Consider the following 12,443-nt stretch of genomic DNA (forward strand, 5'->3'; position numbering starts at 1 on the left):
GTAACATTAAAGGACTATAGTTTCATGATGGGAGAGAATGACTTTTGTTGCCTCTCTCCCCAGGTTTATCGATTATTACATTGTTTTTTAGTATTCCTCTTCCAAATTACTCATGAGCCATCTGGGGTAAATACAAGGCTGTGATTGATGGTTGCCTCAGTTTCCCATTTGTTACAATGTTTCATTATAGCTGTACAGTTTTGAATTGAATTATTGTTCTAGAAACTATGCCAGCTCATTATTTTTTCTTTTTAAAATTTTGTTTTCAATGTTATCATGATTTATTTACTTGCAACTTTTTTCTTGCTTTTTCTTTTTGATTTTCTTTCTTTTTGATTTTATTATTTTTTTTATTTTACATTACAGACAAACAGAAACTTCCTCCTTTCATCTTTCCATTCTCTGATTTATGATAAATTTAGTTTCCTTTGGCCTGGCATTTGCTTCAGCAGGCAGTCTTCCTTCAAGTACCTCCCTGATTGATGTATAATCTTTGATATCTTCCATTAGCCTCCAGGATCACTAAGTTCAAGGCCCCCTTGGAACCTAAGGAGCCCTGCCGAGGAGCTGAAGGCCTTCAGAGTCCTTGGGGTGATTGACAAGGTAATTCTTCACTGTCTCTTCAAGAGTTCCGTCATAAATCGACTGCATGCTGACATTATGTCTTTGAAGCTTTGGATCTTAAGGATATGAAACAAAAGGAGAAAATGACTCAAATGCATCTGCACTTTAAAATAACAAAAGCTGAAGAGAAAAAGCTTTTATCTAAGCAATTCATGTAAGGTCATGCAAAATATATTTGAGCTAAAGAAGAAGGTGCATATTTGTTGGCATTCAAGTTGAGTAAGGGTTTGGTTTTATAAACTTGTTAGAGCAGGGTAAGGATACACTTTTGTTAGTTACAAAGACTTGTTAGTCAGTAATTTCCAATATTAACTGGAGTAGTCAATCTAATGATCAAAAAGAAAATTGGCACGCTCCTAAGAACTACCATTTACTGAATACCTACTGTATGGCAGACTGTCTATTAGGCATTTCATGTAAAACAACTTACTTAGTCCTTCCGACAGCCCTGCTTTTTCCATCATGGTAGGAAAGTGATAGATAGAACAGGGTAATAAGTAACTTGCCCAGAAGTCACATAACTAGTTTAAGGTAGTACTGGAATTCAAAGCTAGATCTTTGTGACTCCGAAAAGCATTTTTTTTCCCCCAGCACACAAAACCCTCTCTTTATACACACATACTTTTGTATCTGGAATAAAAATAAAGAGGTAACAGGGGTGCCTGGGTGGCTCAGTGGATTAAAGCCTCTGCCTTCTGCTCAGGTCATGATCCCGGGGTCTTGGGATGGAGCCCTGCATCGGGCTCTCTGCTCAGCAGGGAGCCTGTTTCACCCCTTCCCCTCTGCCTATTTGTGATCTCTGTCTGTCAAATAAATAAATAAAATCTTTTATAAAAATTAAAAAAATAAAGAGATAACAGATATTTGCTATTGAGTTTCCCCAAATTTGGTGACATCTCAAGATACATCAAAAATTCACAGTGCTGGCTGAGAGCTTACAAGTGTAATTTAAAAAACTGTACACAGTAAATCATGTTTTAAATGTATTTATCAACCACCACCTCACCTTTTGGAATAAAAGAAAATGCTTTATTTGTTATTAAAGTATAAATTTAGCCCTTTTAAAAAATATTAACCACCTTTTATGAAGCACCTTAGTGTTCATTTGTAAATTACTGTTCATTGAGCAGTTCTTATGTTCTAAAGTATGCGTGTGATTTGTTGCTAAAACTGAACAGTAAGCAGTATATCTCAGGTAAGTTAGGAACTAATGGTTTGCGGAATTCTGAAGGGAGTGTCAGGTTGGATATTACATGAAGCTCTCAGCGTCTTATTAAATCTTATAAGCATAATTGTTCTCAAATAATTCATATAACTGAATTTTGACTTAAAGAATGCTAAGCAGTAGTACTTTTCAACCTGAAATATTTATTTAACCATGTTTTTCCTAGCTTTTTCAGTTTGGAGAACATTCTATTTGAGAGTGCAGAGAAGAAGCCAAGTAGGAACTGAATAGTTCCTAGTTTCTTGGATTTCTGTGCAAGCAAATACACTTTTTTGATGTACAGTGTCTGTTCCCTCTCTTTGATGTATTTATTTTGATAAAGTATGACCTTTCGTTGCTGTGCTCTAATCATGAGTAAGTCACCTTGAAGTCCTGGTAATACCTGGTAATATCTATGAGTCTCACATGATTATCCAAACAAGCACTTTCAGCAGTGGAGGAATTCTTAAATTTTGTGCTGAGGCACAACTTGCCGCTGTCTTTATTCTGTTAACCTGGGAAGTGTGTTTGGTGTTGAGAAGGTGACATTTAACTTTCTAAGTAGAGATAAGGAAATACGTATTTGGGAATTAATAAGCTTTGCAAAAAATCTTTAAAAATTTGCAACAGAGTCACTCTTTGTAAAAACATTATTAGATTTTTAAAAAAATTTGAATTATTTTAAGATAAATTCTTTTCAGTTTGGGTTTTAGAAAATAGAAGTTTGGAAGAACAGTGATGAATACATTGAAATGGCTAGCGGATACACAGGATATATTAATCTAAGCCTATACAGACCACAGTTTCTCTGCTTCTGTTTCATTACAGTATTTGTTCTTCATGAGTTATTTTGAATGTTATTGTCTATAAACTTAGGAAAATAAAACGTCCCTAGGAATGGGATTTTAGACTTTTAAATAGAAAGTAAATCAGATCTTCTCATCAGTATCTAGACTGTAAGCTCTATGAGAACAAGATCTTGTCTTTCTTGTTCTCTGTATTCTCAATGCCTAGAATCATACTTGACACATAATGGGTCCTTAATAAGTATTTGTTGAAGGAATAAATTGAAACATAAATAATTTTAAATATATCATATGTAGAGTGACACCTGCTGGTATAATGCTGGTATAACTGCTCTCTATTAACCATTGTTCAAGACACTCCGGTATCTGCACCCAAAGAGATACTCATTCCACAGCTGTATCCTGGTCTAGTATTTAAAGAGAAATAAATGACTTTTTCTTCAACTGGTCCTCCATTAACATATATATTCAATAAGGAATTTAAGCATTAGGGTTCTTGGAATATAAATAAGTGGATGTACATTTAGAAGCAAGAATGACATAGCTAGTGCAGGGACCTTCAAAATCATATACAAAAAATAGCTGAAAAATGAGGTATGGTTTACCTGATAAAAACATGTGTGTACTTCCTATTTTTGAGGGCTACCCAGGATAACGTGATTAAATAATGTTTTGTTCAAATCATGAGGATTAAAGGGGATATTATGACCAGATCAAGTGGTGCAAACTATGATCACCTTAGGCAAACCAGGTTGTATGGCTTTTCTGGAAAAGAGATAGTGAAGGATAAAGTTTGCTTTTTAATATCCCTATAAGATACAACCAGAAGTAAATGAGTACAAGTTTTCAAATTTTAGGTAATGAGTAAAGATACCTTTTGAGAATTAAGATTGGCCAAAGGCAGACTGGATTCCATTATACTTGTTTTTTGTCATTAGAGATGTTCAAGGCTCAAGGGTCATGGTGGGGATGTTGTAGAAGGAATTCAAGCACCGGATGGATTTTTACATTAACTTCTAAAGATTTCTTTTAGCCCTCAGTGTCACTTAACACATAGTCTTCATGTAGTAATAGCAAGGGAAAGTAGAAATTGGTAGAAAACCAATACTTTGATGAGAAGGATGGATTGCTGTTGTTTCCACAGAAGTTTGTGTATGTGTGCATGCAAACTTTTGTGTTTGTGTGCATGAGATATGTAAATACAGGGTATGTATATGATTGCATGTATGAGGATTGTTTATATACAGGTAATTTGCTATTGAATTAGAAGTCTGGATGGGTCATTTGACTGGTAGTAGAATGTCCAAATGCAGGGAGAGTTTCTGAGAAAGTTCATTATTGAATAACTTACCTACAAAAAGGATAAAGGTATCTGTAGTCTGGTAAATAGTAATATGCTAATGGCAGTTTCCTGGTCTTGATATTGTGCGATAGCTACTATATAAGATACCACCATTGGGAGAAGCTGGGTGAAGGGTACATGAGACTCTACTATTTTTGCAACTTCCTGTACATTTGAAAAAGGTTAAAAAAAAAGACTTGGAGGACACTGACTTAAACAGCAGAGTAATAATACCAAGATATGTCTCTTTATGTCCAGTTATCTCTTCTGGGTTGTGTTTAGCCAGAGTCCTCCTGCATATAGGTCTGTGTCTAGTGTTTACAAGGTCAATCAGTGACGATAACTGGATTGCTCATATTCATTCCAGCTCCTTAAAAAACAACTTTAGTAGGATGCTTGATAAATCATTGTTATAAGAGATGCCACGTACTTTGTAAAAATGATCACTATTACATTAAATGCCTTGGCATTTTGTAATCAAGATAGCTTCTCAACGTCATCTCAAGCTTGGCAGGCAGAATCTTAGTTTGACTTGTCATTGGAAAAATACAATTTTAGTTTAAATATTTTTGAGAAAATTTGTGTAGATTGTTCACATTGAGTAGATGTTGAGAGAACCTTAAAAAATAAGTACAGGGGTGCCTGGGTGGTTCAGTTGTAAGCTTTTTACTCTTAATTTCAGCTCAGGTCATGATCTCAGGATTGCGAGATGAAGGTCCACATCGGGCTCCATGGGGCATGGAGATTGCTTGGGATTCTCTTTCTCCCTCTCTCTCTGCCCTGCCTGTCCCCCAACTCACATACATACTCTCTCTCTCTCAAAAAAAAAAAAAATACTTATTTTTTAAGTTTCCTAAATAATATTTTCTATGATGATACACAGATAAAGTGTCCTTATTGGGAACACAGTAGCATCAATATTTGCGTATTTGCTCATTGAGAGAACATTGGGTTAAACTGGATTAAGAGGAATTTGTACTTTATTTAAAAACTGGGACAAAAGTATTACCTAAATGATATCAAATTACAAGTGTTGCACTTTTGCTTCTGGAAAGATGGAGTTGCTTATAGAAAGAGGTCCTTTTCTATATGTTTTTCTGTTAAGTATAACTAAAACTCTGGATGTTATAAAGAAAACAAACAATAAGAAGATTGGACACTAGAGAGTAGAAGGAAGACTGACTAAGGACTGTGGGATCCAATGACTGTGTAGTGGTGAATTCCCTGTACTTGCTTTTCCTCACTTACTCCAGGCTGGATGTTGGAGAAATGGGCACTGCAGCAACGCTAGCAGGATCAGACCAAAAACAAACTTAACAAAAACCTGCTCTTTTTAGCCAAAGGACTATGAAATGGGAAGCTTAGTGAGACAGAAAACTTTTAGAGAATAACCACTCTACTCCAGCCAACACCACAGAAAAACTTTGGCTTATAATATATCCGAAATATCCCGGTTTCTGTAGAAAATCATTGAGAATCAGGGCATCTGGGTGGCTCAGTTAGTTAAGCATCTGCCTTTGGCTCAGGTCATGATCTCAGGGTCCTGGGATCAAGCCCTGCGTCAGACTTCCTTCTCAGCAGGGAGTCTGCTGCTCCCTCTCCATCTGCCTCACCCCCAGTTCATGCTCTCCCTCTTTTTCTCCCTCTCTCTCTCTCAAATAAAATCTTAAAAATTATTGAGAAAAGACACTGAGATGACACAGATAGCCATAATAAAAATGTTTTGGTGAGCAATTACAAAAACATATGAAACAAACAAAAAATAGGAAGTCTCAACAAAGAAATGGAAGGTATTAAGAAAAGCCAAATGGAAGCTTTAGAACTAAAAAATACGATGAGAAAGAGAGACAAAACCAAACCTCAGTGGACTCAACAACAGAATGATAGGACAGAGGAAATAGTGAGTTTGAAGATAGGACATTAGGAATTACCTAATCTAAGGAGAAAATAAAATGGCGAGGGGAGGGGAGGGATGAACAGAGACAGGAACCTGTGAGACTAAATCAAAAGTTCTAACTTGCGTTTCATTAGAATCAGAGATGAAGAGGAGAATGAGGGTGAAGCTGAAAAGTATTTGAAGAGATAATGGCCAGACATAAACCTACAGATTCAAGAAGGTGAATCCAAAAAAGGATAAATCCAAAGCAGTCCATGGCAAGGCATCTCATAGTCAAACTTCTTAAAAACTAGACAAAGAAAAAAATTTGAAAGCAGTGCAAGGGAAACACTTCACCTATAGAGGAAAAACAGTTTGAATGACAATGGATTTCTCATCACAAACCATTGAGTCCATAAAAAATGACACACCATTTTTTAAGTCCTGAAAGAAAAGAACTGTGTCAACCCAGAATTCTGTATCCTGTGAAAATACTCTTCAAAAATGGAGGGGAAATCAATCATTCTCAGATGAATGAACACTAAGAGAATTTGCCACTAGTTAATTTATCCTAAAAGAATAGCTAAAGTAAATTCTCTAAACACAATGGAAATATTAAAAGTTGGAATCTTAGAACATTAGGAAGAATGAACAGTGAAAAGGGTAAATATGAGTAAATACTTTCCTTTTCCTCTTGAGTGTTCTAAAATATGTTTTATGGTTTAACAAAAATTGTAACTGACCTATTTCTAAATGTATGTAGAGAAAATATTTAAGACAATTATGTTATAAGTGAGGGAGTATAAAGGGATATAAAGAGATAATTTCTCTACACTTCATTTGAAATGGTAAAATGATGACATGAGAAGAGAGTGGTCTTATATAAATATAATAACTAGAGCAAACACTGAAAACGCTATAAAAAAACACTGCAGATAAACAAAATGAAATTCTAAGAAATGTTAAAGTAGTGCACAGTAAGGCAGGCAAATGGAAACACACAAAAAACAGAACAAACAGAAAAAGGGGGCTCCAGAGCAAAGAAAATGATTAGAGCCAGAGAGGAATATGTGATGATAAGAGTCAGTCCACCAAGAGCACACAGCAGTCCTGGGTACATACACACAAGACATTGGTTTGTTGAATATGTAGTTGAATGAATACAAAAGAACATACTAGAATTGATTGGGGGGAAAACTCGATGGGACACAGCCAAAGCATGCTGACAGGAATTTTTCTAGCACTAAATGCTTGCATTAGAAAAGAAGAAAAGCTCCAAATCAATAAAAACTGTAACTCCCCCTCCAAGAAACTGAAAAAGAACAAAATAATCCTTAAGCAAGCAGAAGGAAATAAAAAGAGTAGTGGTCAGTGAAATTGCAAATAAAAATCATAGAGAAAAATCAGTGAAACACAAAGTTGGTTCTTTGCAAGGTAAAATTAATAAACCTTTAGCAAGACTGACAGAAAAATAAATGAGACAGAAATTATTTGTCAGTAATGAAATAAAATAGTATTGCAGGCCCCATATTAAAAAGAAAACAAAGGAACAGTACAGACAACCCTATACATGTGAATTTGATGATTTAGATGAAATGGACCAATTTGGGATGCCTGGGTGGCTCAGTCAGTTAAGCCGCTGCCTTTGGCTCAGGCCATGATCCCAGGGTCCTGGGATTGAGTCCCTCATCGGGCTTTTTGCTCTGTAAGGAGCCTGCTTTTCTCTGCGCCTCTGCCTGCCACTCTGCGCGCGCGCGCGCGCTCTCTCTCTCTCTCTCTCTGACAAATAAATAAAACCTTAAAAAAAGAAATGGACCAATTTGTAGAAGAGCGTAGACTATCATCCAATATGAAGCGGATAATTTGGATAGTCCTATTACTATTAAGAGCATTGTATTTACAATTAAAATACTCCTAAAGTGAAATCGTGAGGTTCAAATGGTTTTATTGGAGAATTTTACTGAATTTTTAAAGAATTAACACCAATTATGCATATTCTTTTCCAGAAAATAGAAGAAGGTGAAATAGTTCCCAGTTCATTTTATGAGGTCAATGTTGCCCTAATACCAAAATCAGGAAGTACAAAAAAAAAATTTACAGGCCATTATTTCTCATGAATGTAGATACAAAAATCCTCAAAATATTAGCAAATAGAAATCAGCAGTATCTAAAAGGAATTATGTACTGTGACCAAGTAGGGTTGATTCCAGGGATACAAGGTTGGTATAGTGTTTGAAAACCAGTCTGTGTGGGCATTAAGGAGGGCATGTGATGTGATGAGCCCTGGGTGTTATATGCAACTGATGAATTATAGAATACTACATCTGAAACTAATGATGGCTAATTGAATTCAAATAAAAAAAAATCAATCAGTGTAATCCAACTACAGTAATAGGATAAAGAAGAAAAATCACATAATCATAGAATTGATGCAGAAAACATTTAAAAAACTCAACACCAGTTCATGGGGGGAAAAAAAACCTCTCTAAAAACTAGGAATAGAGGGGAACTTCTTCAACTCAGTAAAGATTAGCTGCAGAAAACTTAGAGCAAATGGCATGCTTCATGGTGAATGACTGAATGCTTTACCCCTTCAGATCAGGAACAAGGCAGATTCTTAGCACTTTTTTTAATCATAGTATTAGAAGTTCTAGAAAGTGCTATTCAAGAAGATAAGGAAATAAAAGGCATATAGATTGGAAAGGAAGAAATAGAATTGTCTGTATTTGAAGATGACATAATGGTTTACACATAAAAAACCATTGGAATCTACCAAAAAAATCAGAACTAAGAAGTGAATTCAGCAAGGTTGCAAGACATAAAATCAGCAAACAAAAATGTTATATTTCTGCGTACTAACAGTGAACACATAGAAACTGGAATTAAAAATACGGTATTCTTTATAGTTAGAAATGATACACAGTTTTAACAGAATTCCTATCAGATTTTCAAGAAGGTTTTTTTGTATGTGTATTGATGTAGGCGAGATTATTAAAACATTTATATGGGAAGGTATAGGAGCTATAATTGCTAAAACAATTTTGTAAAAGGAATAAAATGGGTATAATCACTTGACTTGATTTCAGGAGGTGCATAGCTACAACAGTCAAGACTGTGGTATTGGTGTACAGAGACACACATAAATCAGTGGGACAGAATAGAGAATGTATGGCCAGCTGACTTTTGACAAAGGTGCAAAAGCAGTTCAATGTAGGGAAGATAGTTTTTTTAACATAGAGTGCTGAAGCAATTGGATATCCATTGCCAAACAACAACAACAACAACAACAACAAAACCCCCCAAAACCAAACCTTTGGCCAGTATCTCACACCTATACAAAAATTAGCTCAAAATGGATCACACATTTAAATGTAAAACATAAAACTTTTAGAAGTAAACATAGGAAAATCTTTAGGACCCAAGCGTTTGTTTATAAGAGGTTTAGACATGTTGCTGAAAGCATGATCCATAAAAGGAAAAAATGACGTATTAGACTATCAAGATTAAAAACTTTGGGTCTTCAAGAAGTTTATTAAGAGGCTGAAAAGATAAGCTACAGACTGGGAGAAATTATTTGCAAATTGCATATATTACAAAAAACTCATTTAGAATTTATATAGAATCTTGAAACTCAATATTAAAAACCCAAACAATCCAACTAGAAAATTACCAAAAGATATGAAAAACCATTTCACCAATTGAAATAATGGTAAATTAGCACATGAAAAGATGTTCAACATCAATAGTCATTAGAGAAATGCAAAATAAGATCACAGAGATATCACTATAAATCTATTAGAAACCTTTCTTTGTAATAGCCCCAGCGTGGAAACAACCAAAGTATCTTACAGTAAGTGAACAGTTAAACTGTAGTGCATTAATACCACGTGGTATTACTCGTTAATAAAAAGGGATGAACTGTGAAAGTACACATCTGCTGGGGTGAATGCATGAAGTTCATTATCCTGAGTACAAAAAAGCCACTCTCAAAAATAGTTGTACCTTGTATGATTCCATATATATACATTTTCAAAGTGATGAAACTAATATTTCTCTTCTTTCATTTTCCGTAGTTCATTCTTTTTTTAAAGAGTTTATTTATTTATTTGACACATAGAGTGAGAGCACAAGCAGGGAGACCAGCAGGCAGAGGGAGAGGGAGAAGCAGGCTTCCTACTGAGCAGAGAGCCTGATTCAGGACTCGATCCCAGGACCCTGGGGTCATGACCTGAGCTGAAGGCAGACACTTAACTGACTGAGCCACCCAGGTGGCCCTCCCATAGTTCATTCTATTTAAGAATTGAGGAAGTATAGGACAAAGACATATAAAAGAAATTACTAATAAGGCACATATGGATTAATAATTATTGCTACAAGTTATTGATTATATATTACAGTGAAAGTGAGCTGATTTAATATGGTTCCCTATGTTTTGAAAAATTATATTCTGTTGTAATCTTTAAGAAATCATCCCTGTGAATGTTACTTTATAATAAATGTATAAGTTAGTTTGTCATATATGTAAGAAAACAATATATCCTACTATATTGTTAGTATTTAGTTTAAATATGTAAATATATTGTCAAAATAGTAGTTTACAGTAAAAATTCTCAAGTTAGAACCTGCAAATACCATATAACTATAGTGTGAATACATTATAGTATATTCAGCTGTACTATAGATGTAGATATATTTAAATGAAGTTGTCTGTTACTGTGGTTTTGTGTATAACATGCTACTAATAATTTTGGTGCTGAAAACCTAGGTTTACAAATACTTAAAAATACATTTAAGAATTGGGGCATCTGAGTGGCTCAGTTGGTTAAGCATCCAACTCTTGATCTTAGCTCAGGTCTTGATCTCAGAGTTATGAATTCAAGCCCTGCATTGGGCTCCATGCTGGGCATGGAGCCTACTTAGAAAGAAAATACATTTAAATACCAGTGTAAATACCTTCTGGTTTCTGGTCTGGCATGGAAAGAACTTGGAAGGCTCCACTCCATCCTAACAAGAAGTAAAAAGCTAAACAAACTGGAAAATCGACAACTCTTCTTAGATACATAAAGAGAAGTGAAGTCATAGGGCAAATGGCTGCCCCTAAATTGGAGAGACAGATGTACAGATACAGAGAATCACTGCTTACTAGAGCAGAAACCTACATGGGAACTGGTGCCTGGGTAGAAAACCAGACTGTTAGCGACAAATTGACGGAGGCTTGATGGGACAAGTCTGAGAGTTAAAATTTAACTCCAGGGGTTTCCTCCATACTTTTGTGAGTTTTACCTTTTGGGGCTCTACCAGGTTCTCACAATGAGTATTGGAGAAAAATCCCCTCAAGCTTTCACTGAGAGAAGGGGAAAGTAGCCATAACCATTTTGAAATATACCAGGGTATTCTATTCATAACAAGATTTGTCTTCAAGAGAAATGATTTTATCAGAGCCTAACCAGTGAGGTTTTATGAGAGCCTAACTGGCTGTGGGGAAGGGAAATACCCAGTTCTGGGCAGCTTTAGTCTTGGGTGTAGGGGAAGGAGAGTGCCCAACTTTAATCCCCGCCTCACCTTCTGGTAGGAGGAAAGAGAAATACCCAACTCTGGTCCCCTACAACCTATAGCTGTAGTTCTACCTATAGCTGGGGAAAATCTGATAGGAACTTGTGAATTTCACAGCACATGGCCACAGGCTTACTAAATGACTGAGACTTAATTATAGGGCTGTAGAAATCTTTCCTTCCTCCAACATCTGTCTTACCACATTACTAAAGGCCTATTTATTGGAGTTCCTTTTACCTAGAACATCACATTCAACTTCCAACAAAAAATTACAATGTATGCTAAGTGGCAAAACAAGCAAACAAGCAACCCCCCCCCCAAACAAACAACAAAAACCCCACAGTGGTTTGAAGTGACAGCAAGAATCAGAACCAGACTCAGATATGGAGGGATATTGGAATTTATCAGACCAGGAATTTAAAACAGCAATGATTAATATGCTGTGTGCTGTGACAGAAAAAGTAGACGACATACAAGAACAGATGGGTAGTATAAGCATAGAGATGGAATTTCTAGAAAGAATTTTAAAAATGCCAGAGATAAAAAATACTATAACCGAGATGAAAAATGCTTTTGATTGGCTCATTGATAGACTGGACAGAGCTGAAGAAAGAATTTCTCAGCTTGAGGATATGTCAGTTAAAACTTCCAAAACTAAAAAGCAAAGAGAATAAAGACTAAAAAAATATGGAACATCCAAGAACAGCAGGACAACTGCAAAGGGCATAATATACATGTATGAGAATACCAGAAGATGAAGAAAGAGAAAGGAACAGTCTTTTAAAAATAATAATGACAATGTGTTCAATTATGTATGTTTATGTATGTGTATATATATACTTATGTGTAAGTGAAATGAATAAGAGCAATGATACAAGAGATAGACGAGATGAATTAGGGATATTTTGCTATTATAAAGTACTTGCACTACCTGAGAGGCAGGATAGTGTTATTTGAAAATGGATTTTCCAGTAACACTAGGATTAGCTATAAGTGTGTATTGCAAAACTCTAGGGCAACCAATAAGAAAAGTGAGGG

At 35.5% G+C, this 12,443-nt stretch overlaps 1 protein-coding gene across 1 annotated transcript in view; it reads left to right on the forward strand.

Annotated features, from left to right (window-relative positions):
* RPS6KC1 (ribosomal protein S6 kinase C1) overlaps window positions 1-12,443 on the forward strand; it is a 181,254-nt gene that overhangs the window by 101,402 nt on the left and 67,409 nt on the right. Inside the window, 1 exon segment of the mRNA XM_047704503.1 lies at window positions 511-603. Coding sequence (XP_047560459.1) covers window positions 511-603 — 93 coding nt within the window.

Source organism: Lutra lutra, chromosome 15, assembly GCF_902655055.1.
Source record: "Lutra lutra chromosome 15, mLutLut1.2, whole genome shotgun sequence".
In the NCBI taxonomy this organism is placed as follows: domain Eukaryota; kingdom Metazoa; phylum Chordata; class Mammalia; order Carnivora; family Mustelidae; genus Lutra; species Lutra lutra.